Source organism: Centruroides vittatus, unplaced genomic scaffold (assembly GCF_030686945.1).
Source record: "Centruroides vittatus isolate TY-2023 unplaced genomic scaffold, ASM3068694v2 contig_351, whole genome shotgun sequence".
Lineage (NCBI taxonomy): Eukaryota > Metazoa > Arthropoda > Arachnida > Scorpiones > Buthidae > Centruroides > Centruroides vittatus.
The window spans coordinates 877812-904675 of NW_027122174.1; the positions used below are offsets into that span (position 1 = coordinate 877812).

Sequence of the window (26864 nt, forward strand, 5' to 3'; positions counted from 1 at the left end):
TACAGATCAAAAATACTGTTTTTTATTTAGTTCACCTGGCCATTATTTTTGATCTGTAAGACTAAATATCTACATCCATAATTTCCAGTATAATAAGTCCTGTTAATATATAAAAAGTACTAGTATACAAATTAGATCTTTTATTAAGTTGCGCTACGCCGAGAAACTTCAAAATTAGAGAAAATTTCTTGTGTATTGAGACAAGTTTATTATAATTGTTTTTGCGATTGAATAGCGTATAAAAATTTATTAGCGTTTTTAAATATTAGTTTTTTATTTTTATTTTTAATAAAGTTAAAAGATTCCAAATCCGTATTAAAAAATTTCGTTTTAACATACATTTAATTGAAAATCTTAACTATTCTTTAAAATTTGAAAATAGGGTACTAAATTTAACTACAAAAATTATATTTTTAAAAGAAAATAAAAACTTATTCGGAGAAAATAAAAGTTAAAAAGCTCTTACAACGTGACAAAAGATCAGAAATACTTTAAAAAAAATAATAAAATACATAAAAAGTTAATAACTTAATGGAAAAAATATGTTAAAATTTTATTTAAAAAGTCAGATGTATTTTTATAAACCGAACAAATCTTCATAGTTTTGAATTTTTCAAAAATATTATAAAAGTAATAAAGACAAAAACTTTCTTCGACCGGCAGATGGCGAAGAGGCGTTTCTGCCGAATGCGCAGAGCGATGCGTAGCGGGTGGCGGTTGTCGGGAAGGGAAGACGGGCTTCCAGCTGGTTGGGACTATCAACTCTCTTTGTGCAACCAATAACTTCGCTTTTCTTAATAATAATCCCAATAAATATTTACGCCTATCGTTCCTAATCTCCCGATTTATTTTGGCTCCACAATAATTTTTTTCGTACCCCCAACACAACCGTATCTCGACATTTTTAATCGCGCTAACGGACTATAAGGGAGAAATTTAAATAAAAAGGACAATTTTCTAAAGTCCGAACGCGAAAATATAGAATAAAAAAGCATATTTCGAAGAGCGGAGGCAATAAATGACTGGGGTCATGTGACCGGGCGCGGCCAATGAGGGAGCACCGTGCCAACGCTGTATGGAAGTGAAACGAAGCTTCGTTTCCTATGTCTGTGTTTAAGGCAGGCTTTGTCTAGAACGTCTCGAATCGAGGTAAATCATGGAAAGCAAGAACCATCCGGCATTGCAAGGATACCAACAAGCGACACATAACATCTCAAAAGGGTATTTTCAATTTATTTTCGGTTTTGACATACTTTATTTTGACACAGACGGTGTTTCGCCCCAGAGAGTTTCCTGGACGTCTGTTGTGACGACGGTAGCCATAATGGATGTCCGCGGTAAATGCCCATCAATAATTGGAAAAAACAGATTAACCAACACTAAAATGTTAATAAAATAAATTCCAAACGATTTTCGTATCGATACGACATATCATTTTCTATATAGAGAGCAATTTACGCCTTCCACGTCCGTTTGTGCGAGTGATGTCGAACATTGTTGTTACTTCGCCCGCCATGTTTTTCTCTTATGTTGCACGGATAGGCTATACAACGACGTGACGTTGCTCGCTAGTTTGAATTTTTATTCCACTTCTGCTTCGTTCGTAGCTTCTCTAACCCTATCCAAATCTATCCGCCCCGTAACCATACATTCCTTTTCTTAATATATAAACTAAATCGTCTTGTATTTTAATGCAAATTCCCACTATTTGCTAAAGCTTGTCCAGATCCTTCTCCCAATTTACTGCATTAACCCTTCGCTGTTTTTACCTTCGTAACGTCATTTTATAAGCAGTTACGTTGTATTAAGTAACTTAATATTTTTTAAATAACCTTCGAATTTAATCGAAAGACGTTCCAATTCGAAAAATTCCATGAATTTTTCACCTTCTCCCTCCATGTTTTTTTTCTCGATTTTAAAGTTCACTTTGACAATTTGTCCTATTGTTAACAATGGGCTTGAATTTTAAAATATAATTCGTACTTTTCGTGAAATTGAGTGGTGGAGTTGAATTTAGGTCCATTTTATACCCTATGATTTAGTTATTTTATATGCAAATTTGCTTTAATTTTAAAATATTACATAACTGCTTTAATGGGTTTTGTAATACGTTATACCTGTAATTCGACATTGTGCCATTTTGTTGTTCTATTACGCGTACGCGTAACGAAATACGGTCGTCTTGCTGCCGGTAGTTACGTTTCCGGCCGATATTTGGATTAAAAAGATGCTTCGAATTATAAAAAATTTGGAATTTGGTTAATTTTAGTGTCTGGCGTTACTCTCGAATGTTTTGGTTCCTAATACTCCTTCGTACGTTAATAAATTTTACATTAAGTTATTTTTAACTGTGTGTATTTATTAGAATAAATTTAATTTTTTACTGTTTTAGTGAAAATAGTTGTCTTATTTGCTGAAATATATATACATTCATTAAATTGATGGTATTGATGAATTTTACATTTAGTTTAGAGCTAATTAATTCTAAGGCATGTATTAAATATATTATTGTGTGCAAATAATGATATAATTTGTTTATTTGCAGCCTATACTTTGTTACTAGTTATTAATATGTAACAAAAATCTTAAAATATGTATTAAAAGTTGGTAAAATGGATAAGATATAAGAATAATGGATAGCATCTAAGATGTCTCTGTTTAAATACAGATATTTTAAAGTTGTTGAAATTTGAAAGGTTATGAATTAAAATGAGATTTTTTATCCAAAAACAGAACTCTTTATATTTTAATTGCTGATTCACAAGATTTTTTTTATTAGTTTAGGAGACATAATAGTTTTTGTTCTAAACAATGATGTAAATACTTGAAAATACAATAATTTCTGGAATAGATATAAATCTTTCTGATGTTAAATTTATATACAATATAAACCCAAGTACATATATTACATTCATCACAATGTTTAGGATCAAATTTATTCAACTGGCAACTGGCAACTGAAAAAAAATCTTTCAAACAATATTAATTAGCTTCAATAAAGCAAGCATTTTGAGAATGTATGTAAAGATAACGCTTGAGAAAATTTTGTGTAAAATAATTGCTTTACATATCCAAAGTAAAAATTCTCAATAGTAAGTACTAAATAATAATAATAATTTGACTTGTATGTATTATTTTATCATACATGCTTATTTTTTAAAATTGGCATGTTTCAACCAATTTTCTTTGTGATTCTCTTTCAAGTGTTTTACAATGAATATTAAAAGTGTGCATGCACACACATACTAACATTATTATTAATTCAAATCTAAAACACACCTTCATTTCTGCATGTTTGTTCAAGAATTTTTTTTTTTTGGAAGAAAAAAGACAACAAATACAAAACAAAGTCAATAGACTGTTTTGTATTTATTGTACATAAAGTAAGTTAAATATATTTTTCTTTTCCAAAGTATTGAAGTCTGAAACCTCTTCACTTACCATGTTCAATCTGGAGCAAAATAGTTGATGCTACTTTCGATATGCCATCGGAGTCAATTTTTATGGTCGTGTGACTGTCTTCCTTTGACAATTTGGCTATGTTATCCCTTATGATATAGTTCTAAAAACCAATAAACATTTCCTCCACATATATAAACATATTAAAGCCTGATGATCATATCAAAGTCAAACTATTACCAGATAAAATTGGGTTGCATTACCATTACTAATAATTATTAAATATCAAGTAATAGAGATAGTGCCTAACACTTACCTCTAGTGCCAAATTACTCTGGTATTTAATAATTGTTAGTAGTAGTAGCAGTAATGTAGCCTGATTTAATCTGTTAATTGTTTGGCTTTGACATTTCATCTACTCCTCTGAGCTTATTGCTCAGTAATTTGTAAAATGGCTAAAATCAGAAACAATGATTTGTTAAAGTTAGCTTTAGCTGCTTCCATTTGTTGCCTATTTAGCAGAAATTTAATAAAGAAAAATGGGGACTTAATAGAGAATAGATTCATTGTCATGATATGAACATAACTTTTATAATTTCAATAAGTCAATGAAATAATTTACATTTTTCGCTTCTAAACCTTTAAGTTTCTGGTAAGATACAAATTCAACTAAATAAACAAACATTTTCGATTTTCTACAGAGATCTGCTTCAGGTTCATAATTGTTCTATAGTATTTACTAGAGAAAGTTGTATGAAATAATTTATATTTTTACATCTATGAAAATTCTATAAAAAGAATTTTGTGTTTCATAATCCCAGAATAGCGAAATAGCTCCTAGCCTGTTTGACCAATTGCTAAAACGAGACAAGGATTAAAATACAAACACTTGCAAGACTTGTTTGTGGTTTACAGCTCATTCCTTTCTTGCAAACTTTCAAATGTGCAAATGAATCTCCTGATTGTTGCTGGAAAAATCTAGCTTCTTGGACCTGAGAGTTGTCAAAGGGCCTGCCTACTTTGTATCAAAGAGTATGACAAAGTGATGAAGAGTCAATGGTTGATTCTATGCCAGTTGAACAAATTTCATTTGATGTCGCATCCAACTATTTTGCTTCGATATTGACTAGCTTGCACTGGGCTTCAGGCTCTTCTGAATCAACAGTAATATTTCAATCATGTTCCTTAATTTTAGTAAACTAAAACCAAATACCTTCAGTGCTAAAGCTATGCTTAACAAACACTTTATTTGATGTTCACATCTTCTAACATGCACTCTTATTCACTGCTGTTTAAAGCATTGGAAATTCCATTTCTTGAAAGAGTGCTGCACATTTTTCTCTAGAACTTTCATCCAAGTACTTACAACATTACTGTAATATACTAATGAGTGAGCTAAGTTGACCTCTTAAATATTTTCTATTATGAATATTGGTCTAATAAAATTAAAATGATGCAATGGAAATAGTGACAGAAAAATACGATGCATGGCACTAGATTACTAATTATGATGTATTGAATCTAAGATGCACCTTATTTTCATATATACAAAAACATGAAAGAATCTTACATTTTAATAATGTAATATATGTATATTAATGCTGAAACTAATAAAACAAAATGAAAAAATTACAATTTTTTAATAACGATATAAAAATTATTGTTATTAGTTCATCATTTTTAATAGAAAAAATTATTAGAAATAATGAATAGTCTTCACCGATCATTTTATCTATACAAGGTCTGTTGAAAAAATATGCGGACTGACGTCATAAAACAAAAGGTACTTATGTAGAATTTACATGTCTGAGTCCCCCTCAAAGTACTGTCCTTCCCAACACACACACACTTCCCCAATGGTGTTTCCACTTGTTGAAACAGTCATGGTGTGCTTCTATTGTAATGTCCTTCAGCGCCTTCGTCGCATTTGCCTTAATCTTGGGAATTGTCTCAAATCTTTTTCCTTTCAAGGGTCTTTTGAGTTTGGGGAACAAGAAAAAGTCACAAGGAGCAAGGTCAAGTGAATAGGGGAATGGGGAAGAACAGTGATCAAGTGTTTTGCCAAAAACTCACAAGTTCTGAGGGCTGAATGGGCTGGAAAGCATTGTTGTGATGGAGAAACTAGTCGTCACTCCTCCACATTTCTGGCCTTTTGCAACGGATGGTGTCCCTCAGACGTTTCAGAACTTCGATGTAGTAAGTCTGGTTCACTGTGGAGCCTTGGGGAAGGTACTTGTGGTGAACAACACCCTTAGCATCAGAGAAAACTGTCAGCATCACCTTGATATTGGATCGAACTTGGCGAGCTTTTTTGGGTCTGGGGGACGTTTCACCCATCCACTGGGACGATTGGACCTTCGTTTCAATGTCATAACCGTAAACCCACGATTCATCACCTGTTATGATCCTTGACAAGAAGTTTTCATCTTTTTCTGAACGATCAAGCAGTTCCTGACAAACCTTGGACACGATTGGCTTTTTAGTTCGTCATCAGGCGTGGCACAGATTTCGCAACAATGCGTGCATCTTTAATTTTTCTGTCAAAATTTTGTAACAAGATCCAACTGATATCCCACACTTTTCAGCAAGCTCCCTGATGGTCAGACATTGATTTGCCTGCACCAGGGTGTTGATTTTGTCGACGTGTGGGTCATCAGTTGACATGGAAGGACATCCAGGATGCCCATCATCTTCAATCAACTGTTGACCACCCTTAAAACGTTCATGCCACTTGAAACATGCCATACACTTCATATCAACATCACCATAAGCCGTGTTGAGCATAGCAAATGTTTCAGTTGCAAATTTTCCAAGTTTAACACAAAATTTCACAGAAAGTCGTTGCTCCTTCAGGTCATTCATTCTGAAATCCGACAAACGAAAAAATCGCACTTTACTAAAAACCGCGTAGCTAATCAACAAATAAAGATATCTGTAATCAGGAAACGGCTTTATCACCAGACAATCTGTACAAACCTAGTGACACCAAGTGGATTTCCCTGGAACCAACTGGAGTCGTCCAATTCAAACAGTCCGCATATTTTTTGAACACACCTCCTATATATAAATGAGGGTGTTTGTTTGTATGCTATACACTCCTAGCCTGTTTGACCAATTGTTATGAAACTCAGTAGTTACATTCAAATACTTCTGACTTAGATCATGTCATACATCCTGCTCCAAACTATTGATTGCATTTTTATATATCAATCAATTTTTATTTACATTTGATTTTCTGAGTTGGACATAGCACTACTGATTGGCAAAAAAGTAAACAAAATAACTAAATATAATTCTTACAAAAAAGGATATAATTTAAAAATATATATATTATACAGTAGAGGGTCGTTAATCCGAACCCCGGTTATCCGAATGATTTTCAGTCAGACTGTATCGTGCCGAATCAAATGTTTTTGATACTAGATTTACTTCTAAAGTATAATTTTCATGTTTTTATATTTTTCAATATATTTATTTTGTTTGTACAAAATAAAGGAATAATTTTTAACGATACAGTAGCCTCGATTATTATTATTATAAAAATTTTCGTTAGGCTTAAAATCGACGAAAATTCAACACGAAGCAACACGCAACGGAGAAAAATTTGAACATCGGACAGGTTAATATATTTTTTGTACATAATCGGTTATCTGAACAAATCACTAATCCAAACAACCCCAGTCCCCAATTTATTTGGATTAACGACTCTCTACTGTATTTTCTTAATTACTGTGACAATGATACAATGCAAAATAGATGTGCCATTATATCATTACTGCAACAGATAGCACATAGCACTTGTCTGCATGGAGTGGACTGGTGCTTTGCTCCAATACATTATACTTTTCCTGTTAGCAAGTCATGCCGATTATGTGTGTAACTCTGTTCGGGAGAAAATTTTTGTATTGAAATAACATGTCTTATGGTACAAATTGGAAGTTCATATAAAGGTAATCTGGTCCTTTTATAGTTTCCTTGTCTGGTCTCAACTTTCATCTATCTAACTCTGTTCTTAAGATTAAGGAAGGACAGATGGCAGACAACTAGGAATTTATAGCTCTATAGTTTTTCAAATTGCACCCCAATAAGTATCCTCCAGTAACCAAGTGACTAAAACCACCAAACACTGTTAGTTTGTTGTGGGTTTGTGCATGGCCAACAGACTGGCCAAGTGGAGTTTTCTTCATGTTAGTAACATTTCAATTGGAGCCAACTTTACATAAATGTTTTTCCAAGATGCATCCTTCTTGGCGGATTGCCCACATGTGTTGCTGTAACCAAATAAACCAAACTAATTATAATACGCAATTATTTATTGCGACATCGTCATAATGCTGGGCTACAACTTTTCATCACAATGTTCTCACTTTTTTCGTGGTGGTCTTGCCCCTGTACATCATACTTTTCCTGTTAACAATAGAGTTGTGTCAGTGATATATCTAACCCTGTTTGGGGGAAATTTTGAATGAAAGTAACATTACTTCCATTCTGAACCAGAAGTTTGTATATAGTTAATCTGGGCCCCCTGACCTTGGCTTCCCACATTTGGTCTCGACTTTCATCTATCTAACACCTTTCTTGAAATTAAAGAAGGACAGATAGATAAGGGAAGACAATGGGAAAATATAGGTCTACAATTTTTTCAAATTGCAGCCCAATAATTTTTTCATAAATGCAATAGTTATTAGAACACACTTCTTGCATACTTTATACAATCTGTTGCCAAAATTTTTAAAAATTTATTATCACATAAAAGCGATTATTCTAGCATTTTTACAAGATTATTTTTATTTAAGCAAGTCATATGAAGTCTTTCAGATGTTAAGGTTAGTAACTTTGATCACATATGGGGCCATCACAACCCATCCAACACGGATTAGTTTTTAAATATTGATAGTAAACTGGTATTAATGAGTAGTCATTGACCATTCTTCTGGGAGGAGGTCAATGACTACTTTCGGTCAAGTTAACTTTGACTCCCTTCTGCAACAGTTCCTTCTTTCTATTGGACCAGCGGTATGGTGGCATTCGAATAGGAAAATTACATAATATAAGGTTACTGGCCAACACAAAATATGATTTAAGTGGTTTTGAGGGTGTCAAGTTTTAATATTTGTTCTGTTTTTTGCCAAATCTGATTGGTTGACAGATTACCTTGTGAATGTGAATGTGGATGTGAATGGCACAATTTCTTAGAGTTAACATTTGGAAAAAATAATCTTAAGAGATTTAAAATATATTTTCAATTGGTGTCTGCTTGATCAATGAAAGTGTGCCATTTCATACCTTCTGAGTATTGTGATAAACTTGGATCATGATAACGGTAGGCTGAAATAACCAAATTGTTTATATGGTTTTTATTTTACTGTTTGCTATATTATAGTATTTGATTTATATAACTTCAATGGTTATCTTATGTAAGTGTTTATCACACAGAGTGACCAGTCTAACATGTTTTAAAAATTCTTTATCACTCTATAGTACATAATTTAAAAGAATTTTTAAAATGTGTTAGAGTGGGCACTGGTGTGATAAACTCTTAATATAACCTTTGTAAGTATAAATCAAATACTATAATATAATAGTATTCGATTTATACTATAATAGAAAGGTTAGAAGTGCGAAATAACTTTAATGTTTGTTTTTATTTATTGCCCGGGCAACACCAGGGCCTTACCTGCTGGTTTATTCATATTTATCATAATGAAATGGAAAAAATCTTCAAAGCTGATGCCATGCATACAACAAAATTAAGATGCTAATGAGTGTCTATGAGATGCTTGATCCAGTTGCTTCTGTTGGTTATCAGGATCAAGAGACAATTGGTGGAACAGCTTATTGAAGCTGATTATCATCCTAATTTTTCATACATTGGTATTTAGTGATGCTATGCTAAATTTGGTGACTATACCATATTTTAGCTTCAGAAATTTCTCTCTGATTAACCATGTTTTGGAGATATTCAGGTTTCCTTCCATGGCTTTGATTACAATTTTGCAGTATAAGATGATATATTCTATAACACATTTAAATATACAGTAAAATTTCCATGAAGTCACTAAATCCTGAAAAAAAATTCACTGTAGGAAAATTACACTTTTTGGTAAATAAAGTATTATTTTAAAGTAATTTTTTGTTATTTTGCATAGTTTATATTAATATAAATATAATATACAGTAATAATGTAATATAAATTTAATTTTAATTTTAGGTGAGTTTACATTTATGTATTAAAATACTTACAACTTAGTTTAATTACATTTTCACAAAAAAATGTAATTATTTGTTGCACATTAAAAAATGTTTTCTCTTCATAAAATAAAATCTCACTAACCTCAAAAATTAGTCTGACAGTTGTCAAAATTATCACCTAACATTTTGGACATTGGTTAATTGTAAATCTTTCATCTGTCTGATGGCATTTGGGTCTAATTGCTCTCTCTTTTCTTTACAACCAGTAGCCATGTTTTGGGCAGATTGCATGATGGTTTTAAAAGCTAACAACCAGTATTTCTCACACTGGGCCACAGTTTCACAAAGGGTTTACAGATTGATACCCAAAATTGAACCTAAATTCAAACTTGACCCAAATGGAGTGATTTACTTTTTAATGATCAATGGTCCTTACAAATTAAAAAAATTTGTTATATAGAAATTTAACTTCATTGTTTAGAAGCAATTTTACATACATCTTTAGTTGAAAGAACAGTGTACAATGCATAAATTTGTTATAAGGAGAAATTTGCTATATGAAGTTTGTAATGTGGAAGTTTGACCATATATTTATAGATTAAATGTGTTATATTGCCTAATGAAAGTTGAGAAACTGATTTAAATAATTATATTATTGAAAAATATTATTATTATTGTGATAACCTTATAAAGTTCTAGTAAAGCAGTAAAGCTAAAAATATTTAATTATAGTCTTTACAATTTAAAACACCAGCTTTTAATTATTCATCATAGATCAGTCTTTCACAAACTTGTTTAGCTAGGAACTGATAGTTTCAATAATTTTTCTTGAGATCCATATTGATTATATAAATATAACATACATATATCATTAAAGCCCGATAAGTTGATCTCATTTTAGTGAAACATTTTTGATGCACTTTCCTGAAGCAAGTCTGGAGGAGGCTTGAACATTACATGTAGTTATCAGTTGTTCACAACTGATAAATGTTTGACTAGTCTGTGAGTAACTCAGTAGTGTGATTTAAACATGGAACAGGAATGCATGACTCAATGAGTATATATTAGAAAGGAAAATATGTAGAATTATTAAAGAATATTTAATTTGATTAAGTGCTTTTCTAGATTTTATTATCCTGTCTTCAGAACAACTACCTTCAAAAGTTATGACAATTTGAATAGAACAACTGTGTGTGCTAAGAAACTTTTGAATCCCAAAAGTTTCAAAAGAATTCAAAAATTTATAAACATCTATAGTTTTTCTATTTGAATTGTCATAATTTTGAAGGTGGTAGTAGTACTGAAAATGAGATGGTAAAATCCCAGAAAGCACGTAATCAAATTAAATAACTTCTTTAACAATTTGTTTTGGGTTTTTCTTTCTAATGTAGTTGAATTGAATCTAAAAGTAATTCAAAGATCAATATTCAGAATCTCTCTTATGTTAATTTGTTATTAAGGATTTTTAATTCTTAATAGATAGAGAAGGTAATTGATAAGTGAAGGGTTTAAACTGTAGACTTGTATAAAAATATCACAAAAGCCAACTGAGATAATACAATCTGAAATAAACAAATTAATTACACTTATGTTAATTCTAGTTGCTTAACCATCTAGAAAAATCATTCTAATTTTGAAGAGCTATGCCTGAAGATGATGGAATCGTTTGTTGTCAAAAGTACTTGCACCTTTATGTGATATTGTTAAAAATTTACTTTAAATATACCAGTTTAACATCAGAAGACAGAGTAATTCAATAATACAATCAGATATTGCCGACAGTCAGTTGCATAAAAGTACAGTAGAGCATCGCTTATTTGACCCCCGATTAACCGACCGTGTTCTAGTCGGCAAATTCAAATATCTGCTAGTGGTGTGGCGCTACAATATTTGGTTATGTCTTGGCTACTTTAATATTATTTTTGTTAAATTTTTGCATGTTTTAGCTGGCAGCACTGGCTCAACCATGAAAGGGAGGCTAGTATTTAAACCAGGCCTAATACACTATACTAATAATGTATTTTTTCATACTTTTCGGTTATCCGACCAACCTCGGTCCCCAATTGAGTCAGATAATCGATGCTCTACTGTATTCATAATTGGTAAATTTACAAGAATTTGTCAGTTCTCAAATGACTTACTTCTACCCCGAACCGAACAGTGCTAATATTTCTTCTCTATCTTTCTTTCCTCACTAACGTTTTCGAACCTCTGGTTCTTCAGGTGAACAGACAAGTTATTCAATGGCAAGACGTTAGTGAGGAAAGAAAGATAGAGAAGAAATATTAGCACTGTTCGATTCGGGGTAGAAGTAAGTCTAATTTACAGTGTGTCTGGAAGTTCTTTGAGTTCTCAAATGATTTAGTATGAAGAAAAAGCTTTTTTTATATGATTTAATAAGCAAATTCAAGTAATATGTAAAGCTTTTGGTCATACTGAATTATTTAATAATAATATTTTTGCTTGCAAATTAAATAGCTGTTAACAGTTGCAGCTAGTCCAAATTTGGTAACCTTAACTGATGACAGTAGTGAAAGCATGAAATTGATGCTCTGGTCAGATTTTATGTATCAAAATTTTAGTATGAAATAAATAGATATTTTATTATTGTGTATGTAAGTCTTAGAATCATTACAAATACAGTATAAATACAGTAGAGCAGTGTTTCCCAATGTGGGGCAATTCGACTTTTAAGGGGGGCATTTCGAAAATGGACTCGTCCAGAGTTTACGTTAACCTATAGTTGCAGTACGCTATATTTATTGTAAATATTGATTTAAGTTAGTTTTAGTTTTCTTTGTTCTTTGTTCCCTTTCCTTCTAGAACTTTTCTTTATAACGCTTTTCCCTTGGGGTGGGATTAACAATTCTGGGAACCACTGAGAACAAAGAGATGAATGAAGCCCTGATGCTGGTGAAAGAGGAGAAAGGACATTCCTTCCCCAGACCTTGAGATGGACAGACATGAGTTGTTGTGTTCCAGGTCGCGTTTGGCAACAGCTGGAAAGTGCAAGAGACTTTGATGAAAGGATCGGGTTTTATCGTGGTTACGACAAAACAGTGTGGCAATTAAGTGTATATGTTAGGGGGGCATAAGAATTTTAGAAAGACTTAGGTGGGGCATAGCATGAAAAAGGTTGGGAAACACTGCAGTAGAGCGTTGATTATCCGAATCAATTGGGGACTGGGGTTGTTCGAAAAATCGATTTTTTGGATAACTGATTATGTACGAAAAAATACATTATTAATATAGTATATTAATATATCCCATGTTTAAATTTTTTTCCATTGCGTGCCGCTTTGTGTTGAATTTTTGTCGATGTTAAGTCTAATGAAAATTTTTATAATGATAATTGTGGCTATTGTATCGTTAAAAATTATTTCTTTATTTTGTACAAACAAAATAAAATATATTTGTCAGAATGAAGTGACGACTAATACTTGACTTCATGCATTCCTTGTCAACATTATAACTCTAGAATGAGTTGTCGATCTTGATTAAATTTTCTAGGATGACTCATCATCACTCAAGAATGAACTGATTAAAATTTCAACTCTCAAAAATGATCCATTTTTGTAGAACTGGAGATAGGGGTCAAAACGAAGATCGTGTTTTTCTTCAGTACTAGCTGGTGATCATTTTTGAGAGTTGAAATTTTAATCAGTTCATTCTTGAGTAATGATGAGTCGTCCTAGAAAATTTCATCAAAATCGGACAACTCATTCTAGAGTTATAATGTTGACAAGGAATGCATGAAGTCAAGTGTTAGTTGCTTCCTGCATGCACATATAGAAGTGTCATCTAGTGCTCAGAAAATATGACAAGCGGTAAAACAGTAATTTTGAAAGGTAAATGTTATCGCTAACTAGATACACAACAAATATAAAGAATTTTTATAGAATAATAAGTTAAAAAAGTTTTCTTTTTAAAACGTGGAGCAGCAGCGATCAATATTGATGGCTTTACGTTCCATTCTCTCCTTTCTCTTCCTATCATTAGTACGAAATTTTGATCTCTAAATGGAGAAACTGCACAGAGATTCCAGATTGAGATGAAGTCGCTGAAATTCATCATCATCAATGAAATGTCAATGATTGGTGCAAGAATGCTTTACATGATTGAGAGAAGATTGAGGGAGATAAACCCCGAGAAAGATGAGCCATTTGATGGATTCTTTATCTATTCGTTTGGTGATTTTCGTCAGCTTCCTCCTGTTAAAGACAGTGCCAAAACTAGGGCGGTGCCCAGGCACAGGGCGTAGACCCTGGGTGTGCAGAAATGACCTGGACCAAGTTTTGGGGTGTAGTTACATATGCTCTCACCTGGCGCATAAAAGGCTAGTTACGGCGCTGGTTAAAGATACTCTTTTCTACTTGAGTGTTTTTTACAATGTAATGTCCCAACAAAGTAGGGACCTTGTTGGGACATTACATTACATTCCCATTTGATTCTTTTGAGAAGTTCATTGAACTTAGTAATTCTCATAGACAAAATAGCACAGATAGTTCCTTCACAGATGTCTTACACCATCTAGGTTTGGGTGATTTCTCTGATACAGATCTGAACATTCTGACGACAAGAAATTGATCCTATTTATCCAGAGATGAACTTGATCGGTTCCAAACGGCAGTAGAGCTATAGCCAACAAACGAGCAAGTTAAACAAAGCAACGAAAACTATTTGTAGTCAACTGGATGCCCTCTTGGTTATACAGCATCTGAAAACACTCCAGATATTGCCCCGCCTTCGTCCAAAGATGACTCAGCTCTTGGTCTCTCCAAATATTTGAATCTCTCAGTTAATGCCAGAATCATGCCGAGAGTCAACTTATGGGTGCAAGAAGGTCTCGTCAATGGTTCACTAGGAACTATACGCTACATTATATATGCTTCTAATGCTTGCCCTCCAGCTCTTCCTCTGTTTATTTTAGTGGAATTTGATAGCTATCAGGGACCTTTCATCTATGGTAAACTGTTTCCAATAATCCCCATAACATGCTTTTCGAACGATGGCAGTATATTGCGATCTTGTAGATTACCCTTACCTTCATACTCGATGACTATACATAAATCACAGGGATTAACTCTTCCAAAAATCAAAATAAATATAGGGAAAAAAGAGACATCTATTGGTCTTACCTATGTTACATTGAGTCGAGTGAAAAAAAATAACTGACTCAGTATTTTTAAAGAGTTACAATAAAGATCGCTACGAGTCAATCTGTAAGCCCAAGGCCCATAGTGATAGACAGAATTTCGTGTCATTGGCATAGCAATTAATTAATGGCTTATTTCGACCTTAAATTTGTACCTTTAAATGATCCAATAGAAATCAAATATATTGTTGAGAACAAATGATTCTTTGTTTTTTTTTTCCCTCATAATCTAGAGAATAAAGGTGCGAGCAGCTTCATTCCGACTACACGCTGATACAGCGTTACTTAACTAGTTCAATTTCTGAATTTTAATATTTACCATATACTCAAATAAAAAATGTGCTGTTTATAAAAGAAGCATTTTTTTATGGCAATAAAGATAATAATAATAAACAATATAGAAAACATAAATTGCATAAAAATTAATTTACAATTGTTTATATTTTTATAAAAAATATTTTGATATTAGGTTTAAAGAATTTGGCATAAATTATTCCCTTAAAATAATAAATGTTTCTTTTGATCATAGTAAACTATATCATCTGGTGCCTTGCTGAAACAGACAGACCATGCTTTGCTGTAATAATTTAATCATTTTCAGCATGTCAAAAAATTTAGTTGAAATTCAACATCTATTCTAGTGAATTTTGGAAAAATTTATGAACGTTTTCATCTCTGTGAAATAGACATCCTCGGGATATTTTATTATATAGTCACATCCTCTAAGTAGAGGATTACATATGATATGATTACATATGATATGCAGCTTTACATCAGTATCCATTCTAAGTTAGCATCTTATGTTGTCAAACCACTCCCTCCCCCCTGCACATAAAATGTAAAAAGCAAAAGATTCTGATCTTTACATAGACATCCATGATTAAGCTTCTTTTTATAAGTTTTATGAGTTCTGAAATTTTGTTTAATCTATATATATATAATCGAGATGGGTTTGATGATGATGATGATGATGATGATAATAATAAGTGCAGAGCCCAAACAGTTAGGAGTTGAAAGTTGAAATATGGTACACAGTTAGGGTACATCACGAGAATGTACACTAAGAAGGAATTTTTTGAAATTTCCCCCTACAGGGGAGAGGGAAAGAATTAAGGTTTATCCTAAAGAACTCAGCTTCTACTGTATTATTTTAGATGCAAGTTTTTGTTTTTAACTGTGTTTTTAGTAGGGTACCATGTGGGGATGAAAGAAGTGTATTCTTTAATAATGGGAGTGTTAACAATGGAAGTGTTAAGAGAAACGGCGTGCAAGATTTACAGGCGCAGATGCAGTTTTTTGCATTTTTGTGGGAAATCAAACATATTTTTAGACCCTTCTAAAAATTCTCTAATTAGTCTGGAAACAGGGGGACCTAATTCTTGCATTCTGTAAAAAAGGGTAAGATTGGCTATAATGTAATAATCTTAATCTTCTCTAGCATTACTTTTTGCCCGAGCAATGCTGGGCTTATCTGCTAGTATCAAAGATTTTCATACATTAATAACAAAACTAATATTACAAAATGTAATATTAGTTTCAGTAATTCTCTCAAAGATCTTTTCAGTGCATGTTTATTGAAACCTTTCTTTCTCTTTTCGTTATTTGCCTCAATAAACAATGTTGAAACTCGAAAATTTGGAGTGTCATTCAGAATTTGTAAATTTTTTATTTTGAAATTATAATTAGTGTATTTTTTGTTTGGATATAGTGATTCTGTAAATTATGTTTTGAATCTTTGTAAGTATTCATACAATCTTTATGAAATACTGACTTGAACTTACAAGTTAGAACACCTAAACTTGATTTACAATATATTTGGAGTTTATAGTATTAAAATGTTAATTTACACATACTATATTTGAAAATTTGGATGTGGTCCAAGCTCAATTAGTCTGGGTTTTACTGCTTCACTATATTTCTCTAATCATTCTTTTTGATACTTCATCAAATACATTTAAAAAAGCTAACATAATTTCATAAGGTATTTTTCTCCCATATACAAAAGTATGATGAAACTAATGCCATAGTAATAATTGAAAATTGATATTAATGCATAAGTTGCATCCTATAACATTACAGTATATCCACTTGGAAATTCCAATTTAAAAAATACAAGTTTATTTACATAAAACTTTATGCAGATACTTTCACTTAAATGTAAAGCAAATATAATTATTGAATATGTTGTTATTATTTTTGTAAATGTAAGGGAAAATTAAACTTTTAAAATTCTGTCCCAAAAATACAGTTTCAGGCACTTAAATTAAAAAAAAAAACAAATTAATGTCTGTTAACCACTTTAAAAATATGATTTAGCATTGATTTGATCAACTTTGCATAGAATTCCATTGAAATTTCACTCCATTTTTGTAGAATAGCTTTGTTCAGGTCCTCCAGAGATGAATACTGCTTTCTGTGAGCATAAAAAGATCTTGCCAAGATAGCTCACACTTTCCATTGGATTCAAGACTGGAGAAGAAATCAATCCAAAACTGAAACTCCATTATTTAAAAACCACTCAAAAGTGGTTTTTGTAGTGGGTGTATCTGCATTATCTTGTTGCAAATAAAACTGGAAGTCTTTCAGATTTTCAATAAAAGGGAGTAAATGTTCTAATAAATGTTGAAAATCTGCTGCTTTCATGTATCTGTTAATGTAGGCAATTGATTTTTTTCTTCTGATATGAGAAACTTGCCTAACCATCAAATGATTTCATCACCATACTATTGTTCAGAAAAAAATGTTTTCTTCTTTTCTGTTTTTTTTTAAATCAGATCATACAATACTCTTCAATTTTTCAGTCCAATTCACTCTCTCTTTGGTCCACTGAAGTCTTTAGTTCATGCTGATTATTTTGCTTTGGAGGTGCTTTTAGCTTCTCGTGAACAAGGTAAAGACTTGATTTTGTTTATTAGAGATATCTCTGCATATGATGTCTTATAGTTATTGCCATAAACACTGTCAAGAACTTTATATTTTTTAAAGTCACAATTTAAAAAGTGTCAAGTATTTTATGGATAAGTAAGAGAAGAACAAATTATCACTCAGTCATTAATTACATATAAATACCACTATATTTGCAAGCGCTTTCGACGTGCTATAAAACGTCGTCCTCAGGCAGACACAATCTCAAATAAAATTTTTTTTTCCAAACAAAGATTTCAAATTAAAACTAACGGCATTAGTCGTTTAGAACAAACTAAACTTAGAACAACTAAATGTAAAGAATGTAAATAATTGGCATGCAAGTGGTGACAAATTAAATTCTTTACATTTAGTTGTTCTAAAGGACTAATGCTGTTAGTTTTAATTTGAAATATTTGGAAAAAAAAAATTTTATTTGAGATTGTGTCTGCCTGAGGACCACGTTTATAGCACATTGAAAGCGAAAGCGCTTGCAAATATAGCAGTATTTATACGTAATTAACGCCTGTGTGATAATTTGTTCTCTTGCTTAACTAAAGTTCAGCGTGAAATCCAACTCTCAAATTTTATGGGACACATCATAAGTCTATACCTAGATTTATGATGTGTTCCATTTTTGTGTGTCATGAGTCTTGATATTGCATGATAGTTCCTCCTGTTATGTGCCTTTGTGCAATGTTTTGCTTTGTTAATAATTTTTTTGTTACAGTGTACTTGTGACAGTTACTATCAATTAGTTTATTGACTTTTGCTGCAATTATTAAGGACAATGGTTTTTCTGATTGTGATTTATTTCCTATCTATTATAGGCATTACTATAATATATATTGTAAATAATCTAGTAATTGCAGTGTAAAACTGAACCTAATCTACAGAAATAAACAAGCAATACTATCATTTTTCTTCAACTGCACTTAATTAATACTCAAACTGCGACACAAAAATGCAGCCTTTTCAATTTTCTAAAACTAAACCTAAAACCTTTAAATGCAGCCTTTTCAATTTTCTAATGTTTTTGGCCAGTTTGAATACTATAAGATTTTAATCGTGTTATAATATGGCTAATTAATTATAAAGATATTATGTAATTTGTGTTAAAGATAGGTGGTTAAGTGAATGAATTAATAAATTAATTTAGAATATTCTGGAAGAAAAGATCAAATCAGAGCATGACTTGAATCACAAATCCTGTTTACATTGCCAGTTATGCTACGTGGAACTCTCTGATCTTTAGTTTTGGACCAAACTAATTCATTTATTTCTAATTATTAAATTTAATACATGATGGTGGCTTAACTGTTTACCTATAATCCAAATTATGTAATATCTTATAATTAATTAGATGTAATTTGGCTATAAACCCAATTAAAATCTGGTAGTATTGTTTGTTTATTAGTTTAGTATAATTTAATACGAAACAGAGAATAACATTACAAGCTTTGTATTAAAGATAAGTTTTGCCTACTTTATTTTAGGCTTGTTCAGTTACAAAATATTTGAACAGAACAATCTATTAGCTTTTAACTAAAGAAACCTAAATGTATATGAAAGTATCATACACTTCAATATAAAAATATATATACAGGGTGGGCCAACGAAAACAAACGGCAGAGTGTTCGTGTTCGTGTTCTCCAAGCAAATTGCTCGGACAGGTCAATTTTATTCTCGAGGGGACATCTTTTGCAATAAAGTTTTTGCGATTCTGAATACAACAGACAACAAAAAATTTTAAAAACTCGTTTATTTTGTATTAACTAAACAAACATTTATTTCGAAAAAAATGTTTGTTTAGTTAATATTCAGATTCACAAAAACTTTATTGCATAAGATGTCCCCTCGAGAATAAAATTGACCTGTCCGAGTGATTTGCTTGGATGAACACGAACACTCTGCCGTTTCGTTTTCGTTGGTCCACCCTGTATAACATATAATATAATATGTAACATTTTCAATGTCATTCAGTGGAGTTTATCGAATCCGTTTGACCACATCAGTTTATGATAAAAAAAAGTGTCATGTATAAAGACACCGTGCTTAAACAAAGACAAAGTGTATGGATGGCAATGGGTGCTAAATTTCAAATGACAAGTAGGTCTAGTAGAATCAATATATAGTATTTAGATCACACGTTCTTTATTTCAATTTGGAATACAAGTCTATCAATTAAAATTTTTTAAATTATACCAGAGGCAGTGGAGAAAAAATGGAAGGTACTAAACAATAGATATATGAGAGAAAAAAAATTAATAAAATGCAGCACTGTTAGTGGCAGTGACGTTTCCTATTTGGCCAGAAGTTTTACGTATGTGTGTTCTGGCATAAAAGCGTAAAACAGAAACTGAACTGAAAGCGGATTTCTGATTCAGTTTTTTGCCACACAATTTTACGCATGTGTGTTCTTGGCCTAACACAAAAGCAAGAGACAACTTGGACATTCAACTGATTGCACTTACATTTGAAGATCTCAAACTCTTTGTCTTACAAATTCAATGGAAACCATATATGAATTTGAAGCCAGTAATGTTCAGTTTGAGTTTTTCAAAGATCACTTTGGTAATTTCTGTTCTGATGAATGATTATAGTTCATAAGGTATGAAAGTACTTAGAAATTAAGGAAGGCATTCTAGCTCTCGATAGAGCAGAAAATAATTAATCACTTTAGTTTGTTGTACATGGTAAATGGTTTTGTTGTACATGGTAAATGGTTTTGTTGTACATGGTACATGGTTTTGTGAGAGCTGTTTTTCATTTTCTTCAAAAATATGATGTCAGATTTTAACATGCTGCTGTGAAGTTTTGTTTCCTGTTAGGAAAAAGTGGATTGGAAACAGTTGAAATGATACAATGTGTTTATAAACAAGATGCCATGAGTAAGACGGGGTTTATGAGTTTTCCTGCTTTCAAAAAGGAGAAATATCTCCTGAAGATCTACCCAGGTCTGGGTGCCCATTCAACATTCAAACTAATGAAAATGTTGAGAAAATTCATGATCTCATCAACAATGATCTGTTGAACCATTGATGAACTCATTGATTTGTCTGGGATTTCATGGAGTTTGGTTCAGCAAATTTTGTCACAAGAACTCAGCATAAGAAGAGTTTCTGCAAAGTTTGTTTTGTGCTTGTTGACCACTGATCAGAAAGACTTTGAAAGAACATTTGGAAAATGATCTGGACTTGTTATGTAAGATCATAACTGATAAATCGTGGTGTTATGGTTACAATCCAGAAACCAAACGTCAGTCCGGCCAGTGGAAAACATCAGGAACTCCTCATGTCGAAAAAGCAAGACAAGTGAAGTCAAATGTGAAAACCATGTTAATTAGTTTTTTTGATGGGAAAGGCATTGTTCATTCCGAATTTGTTCATCCTGCGGGAAGGAAAAGAACGGACTTGTGGCGAACAGAGAATTGGTTTTTCCATCACAACAACACAGCACTCTCTGTGCAGCAGTTTTTGACAAGTAATGGCATGACCCTTCTCCCCACGCCTCTTATTCATCTGATCTCGCACTTTGTGATTTTTTTTATTTTGTTCCCCAGGATGAAGAGGGAACTCAAAGGGAAGTGATTTCAGACAATGGAAGAGGTGAAAACAAAAATGACAGGCACTAAGAGGCATTATGGAACAGGAATTTTTTTAGGTGTTTTGAAAAATGGAAAAACATTTGGACAAATGTATTTAGGCTAATGGAGAGTATTTTGAAGGAGATTAAAATATGTTGTTAAAATTGTTAAAATGTTGTTAAAATAAAAACATGATCATTTCTGAATTTTTTCCTGTTATTTTTGGGTCTCCCCATGCAATAGTTTTTATTACTTCTTACCTGTGTAAAATTCCATATCAAATAAAAGAAATAGAAAGAAAATATTTTTAAATTACTTATGATGTAGTATTAGAAAACTGTTTTAAAAAACAAAATGTAGATAGTCATAGCATAAAATTTTAAAATTATGAAATGGTTTAATACTTAAATTCAAGCTTGGAATTTTGAATAATCAATTGAAATTTTGCTAGCCAATGAAATGCATATTTTAACCACTAAACATTAATTTAATGGAAAATTCAACAAAATCAGTTAGAAATTGTTCAGCCAATGATAATGGATAGAAATATGATTTAAAATTTAAATTGTAAATGAATAAAATTTTTTGAGGATTTAAATTTCTAAAGCTATTATTTTTAGGCCAATTAAATCTACATAAAAAGATTCAAATATGTAAAAATCTGTCAAAACTTTATTTATGTTAAAATATGTCATATTAAAATGTTATTTTTTTAATTCATTTCTGACTTACTATTATTTACATGTCTTTTAAAAATGAACATTTCCAAATTAATAATCATCTACCAAACTGCCAGATTCTTCTCATTGTAATACAGCCTAAAGGTAGGAACCTAGGCTGATGTCTTGTATTAATATTACTAGAAACTAATTTTGATTAAATAAACAAGAAGTTTCTGGGTAAAAAAGACCAACCCAAAGTATGATTTGAACCTGCCTTTAGTAAATAATTATTAATTGGTTTCGGTGATTGCTTACACATAGCAAATATAGTTAGATCATACAGATAATTTTTGCAATTATTTAAACAGAAATATAGTTAATGAATTCATATTTCTGCTTAGTATTTCATAGTAAAAACAAATGAATAGAAAGAACTGGATATGTGATTTATCTGAATTTCATTTACCATAGCTTATTTTATAATAGAATTTTACTATATAAATTTTTGTATTTTTATATGCAGATGATTTGTTTTTGGTAAGTTAGCTTTGTTAAAAATTTAAGAATATTCTCTGAATTAAATAATTATTAGCTTTTATAAAATGTAATTCTTTATATTGATTTTGTTACTTTGGTGTGTTTATAAAATTATAATTGTTTTGGTTATTAATAGAACCTTGAAGAATTTGTTCTGTTTATTTGCTTTTTAATAGTTCATTATGAGAAAAACTGTTAAAAATACAGAAAATATTTTTAGAAATGGAAAAATTAAATTATTTATCATAAAATTCATACATTGACTTCAATTTAGTTTTATGAAATGAATAAAACTTCTGCATTGTTGGAGGTTTTTAAAAATAAATAGTTTGCTTTAAATTCAGTTAAAGATGATAATTTCAAATTTTGTTCTTTAAAATATATTTTAAAGTTCAAACTAATAATTTTCAACTTTTTTTAAGTCAGCCCTTTAACTGTCTTACTTCGGTGTGTGAGACACATCTGATATGAAATAAATTATTAGATATCAGAATATCGTGACTTCCCTAGAAGCTTGTTGCATCATCCTAGGATGTAATGAAACCAGATTGAAAATTATTAATTTAAACTTTCATGTTTCTTTCTGAAGGTGAGTTGTAGGTCTGAAAAATGGATATTTATTTCTCTTAAAAACTCCAATAAAGCAAAAGTTCTATTGATTGCAGAAAACTAAACTGAATGAATAGAATAGAATAAACAATAATGTTTAATCCAGCAATTAATTATAATTAAATAAAAAATATTTTCAACCACAAAAGAAATCCAGCAATGAGTTGCACAACTTTCCTCACTGTTATGAGATGTTATTTAAAAAGTAACTTTTATATTATTCAATGTAATTAATAAAATCGTATGGTACCATCTGTTATGAAATTTTATTATTAAAAACCACCTATAACTTTAATTATTATAAAATGGCAAAAAGATTAATTTTGAGGATAGAGATGAGCTGTATAAAAAAAAAAAAAAAAAATGTAAATGCTAATAACAAGTACAATCTTCGTTAGACTCAACCTTATTCAAGATATGACATGTGACCACCTTTATCTCCCCACCCCCTTGACTTTTAGCTACCAAAAGTTAATAGCATTAATGTCCCTTATATACAAGATACTGTGCCAAATTTTGTTTCTTAATCTTTACTGTATCTTGAGATATTAAACAAAATGGATGCCCCTACACAATTTTCTCCCCTTTTTGACTTTTTTGCAGGGAGTCTGAAAATGTGGAGATTTGCAAAAAACCAGGAGGGTTCAATTTGACATGATTCCAACTTTTTCCCTTGTTATGTATGCATAGCAGCTGGGAAAGTAAAGACAAAAACAAATAACTTCAGTGGAGTTTAAAACAGAACAAAATTACCTATGAGTACTTTCAAGCTAAATTGCCTGTCTTCGGCTACCATATCATTAGTATCTGAAGATGACGACTAGCCTGAAAGTACTTACGTGTAAGTTTGTTCTGTTTTAAATGCCAGTAAAGCTATTTTTTTATGTTTAATTCTAAGCTTTTTTTATTTTTGTTATCTTTAGATCAAAATGTAGAATAAAACATGCATTATTTTATCTCATAACCATTTATTTTGTATTTTCTGAATATCTATGGCCAATAAATAAGGCCAAAAGCATTTGTTATTTAATTATAATTGTTGGATTAAAAGTTATGTGGTCTTTTTGTTCCTTTCTTTATTAAGTTTTAGTCATTTTGAATGATATATACTATATTAATGCATGCTGTTTTATAGTAGCATAGAATATTATGTAGTTTTTAAACAGTTATATATTTTTGTTAGTTTTATTATCTAGTTATAGATTTATTTGAAATATGCTAATTTTACTTTATCATTTTAGGGGAAGTGGAATCCAAGATGAAAATGGATTAAATGATGTGGTAAGTTTGTGATGATGTTTATTCTCAGTTTGTTTATTTAAAAAATTGCTTATTTTTTAATTGTAAAATAGTATAGATACTGTGTAGTTTACAAAAATTAAATTATATTCAATAATAACACAAAGTGAAGATATTTGTATTTATGAAAGATTCAAATTTGTTTTTTATAAATGAAATTTACATTTGAGAAAATTCTTTCATAATACAAATAAAAGAATAAAAATTGAAATTTTAAAAGGACTTGTATGATTGATTGGATTGAAACAATTTGTTTTTCAATTTAATAATTGAACCATTACAGTTAATATTTAGTAATTAATACTGTGACATTGCATTGATTGTCACAATAATTAATTATTTAACAAATGTACATACCATAAACTTATAAAATAATATCATGACAGCCAGTGAGATATCATAATTCTTCATCTCAACCAAACCTTTTTATGATATTAATATTCCAAATCAGAATTAGTATTTTAAAATTTATTATTGTAATTTTTCTAAATCAGAAATGTCATTTATTCTATTACTCATTGATAGATTATAAATATCTTATAAACTGTTTCTTTAGAGAAGATGCACACTAATAGAAAAATTAAAATTTCAATAAACTTTGGTATCTAGTTAAATTAATTATTATTTATGATAATCAAAATCATAAGAGAACAATTGATGCAGTAACCATTGATACTCATTGAACTGCTTACGAAAATAAAGTTTAGACTTAAAATCACAGATTAACCAATTTGTCTGAGTTGAGTCGTAACTTTTGACATGACCAACAGTAGTTACAAAGATCAACTATTTACCTGAAGATGAGACCTAGCTAACATGGGATGGTATAAACCATAGTTATGTTATATTTTGTTTCTAAGATCAACTTATTGTTTTTTATAATAAAATCTCTTAACAGCCAGGAAAGTTATGCAACTCATCGCTGAATTTTTTTTTTGTGTTTTTCTAAAATTTTCCAGCTTTAAATTTTAAATTTTGGTTATTGTTTTAAATTCATTTAAATTTTAAATTTTTTCGAAAATGTTTCAGGATTCACTCACTACTGAAGATGAAATATCTTTGGAACCAGTTAATGGTGTTGTTCAGCCACCTTTTATACCTACAAATAAACCACACAGAAATACAAATCAGTTGCAGTTTTTTCTAAAAGTAGTTATAAAAGCTATATGGAAGCATCAGTTTGCTTGGCCATTTTATGAACCAGTGGATGCTGTGAAATTAAACATACCAGTAAGTATAATATAATTTTCTTTTCATATTTATTTGAATTTATAATTTACTAAAACTATAATTGGAGTATTCATGATACACTATTTCAGTATCTGGTGATAACTATTAACTTGTGTGTATTCTAGATTGATTAGTGTTGTTATAATGCTGTCAGTTGTCAATGGAAGCATTATGATTATTTTGTTATGTAATTTATGAAGGAAATTAATAATTATAAGTTATTAAAAGAAGAACGCTAAAGGGAAAATAATATAAATAGTACGTTAAAGTGCTTTGGAATATATTGGCCATACTTTTATCTAAATTCGTTCATAGATAAACATTGGGGTAAAAATCACTCTGGATTAGATTTCATTGCCATTTAACAGTTAATTAACCATACTCATTCCATAAACTTGACATTGATTTCTCCACCACTACTTATTCAGTTACTGTGTAAGAATTCGTTGTGTCCTGAATACCCATAAAATTTATAGTAATAACTATTTTTACTGTAATTATTTAATTTAATTTACTTTTATTAGGACTATCATAAAATAATCAAACAGCCTATGGATCTTGGTACAATTAAGAAACGGCTAGAAAATTGCTGGTATTATTCTGCAACAGAATGCATTGAAGATTTTAAGACAATGTTTACAAACTGTTACATTTATAATCGACCTGGAGAGGTAAGTTTTTAAAATTAATTTTTAAAAGTTTTTATGGTACTTAGGCAAATTGAAGAACATCTTTTGTGCCAAAAAATGCTAAAAATTTTTGTTTGAGAACATACATAAGGATATATGAAACTTCTGAGTGGGAATAAACTCAATAAAATACTTAGTGCTTAGTAGATAACCTCATTTAGATATTTTTAAATTAAAATCTTGACATCAAATAGAAAAAATTATGTAAAGTTTTAAATTTCTTAAATAAATTTTTATATTTACAAAATTTTATCAATTCTTAAAAAGTCAATACTGACCTGGTCTAGACAGATGTAAATTTTCAGAACATTTTTTTACACTATATTTTACATGTGTATTCGAGGCCTCCATCTGCAAACTACAAAACTGTCATTTGGATTTGTATTTCCCACTTTGCACATTCTCATTATTATACTATTGAATTCTGAATTCAATTTATTGATTCACAGTTTTTTATTAATAGAATTTTATAGTGAATCCTTTTATACCGTTAAAGAAATGTAAAAGTAAAATTTTTTGTTTAAGCAATAAACAACCATTCAAATACCGAAAATTGTTCATCAAAATTTTTAATGAAAATGTTAGTTTTCATTAAGTAGTTT

At 30.6% G+C, this 26864-nt stretch overlaps 1 protein-coding gene across 6 annotated transcripts in view; it reads left to right on the forward strand.

The window, feature by feature from the left end:
* The first annotated feature begins 758 nt into the window (after positions 1 to 758).
* Positions 759 to 26864, forward strand: part of LOC136974593 (bromodomain-containing protein 3-like) — a 129670-nt gene continuing 103564 nt past the window's right edge. For 3 of the 6 annotated variants that reach the window (XM_067269520.1, XM_067269522.1, XM_067269518.1), the window contains exons 1-4: positions 760 to 1221; positions 24286 to 24325; positions 25373 to 25573; positions 26098 to 26244. In XM_067269520.1, coding sequence (XP_067125621.1) covers positions 1157 to 1221; positions 24286 to 24325; positions 25373 to 25573; positions 26098 to 26244 — 453 coding nt within the window. In that variant the 5' untranslated portion in view covers positions 760 to 1156. Of the gene's footprint in view, positions 1222 to 24285; positions 24326 to 25372; positions 25574 to 26097; positions 26245 to 26864 lie in introns of all 6 variants that reach the window. The other 3 variants (XM_067269517.1, XM_067269516.1, XM_067269519.1) reach the window with 3 other exon arrangements.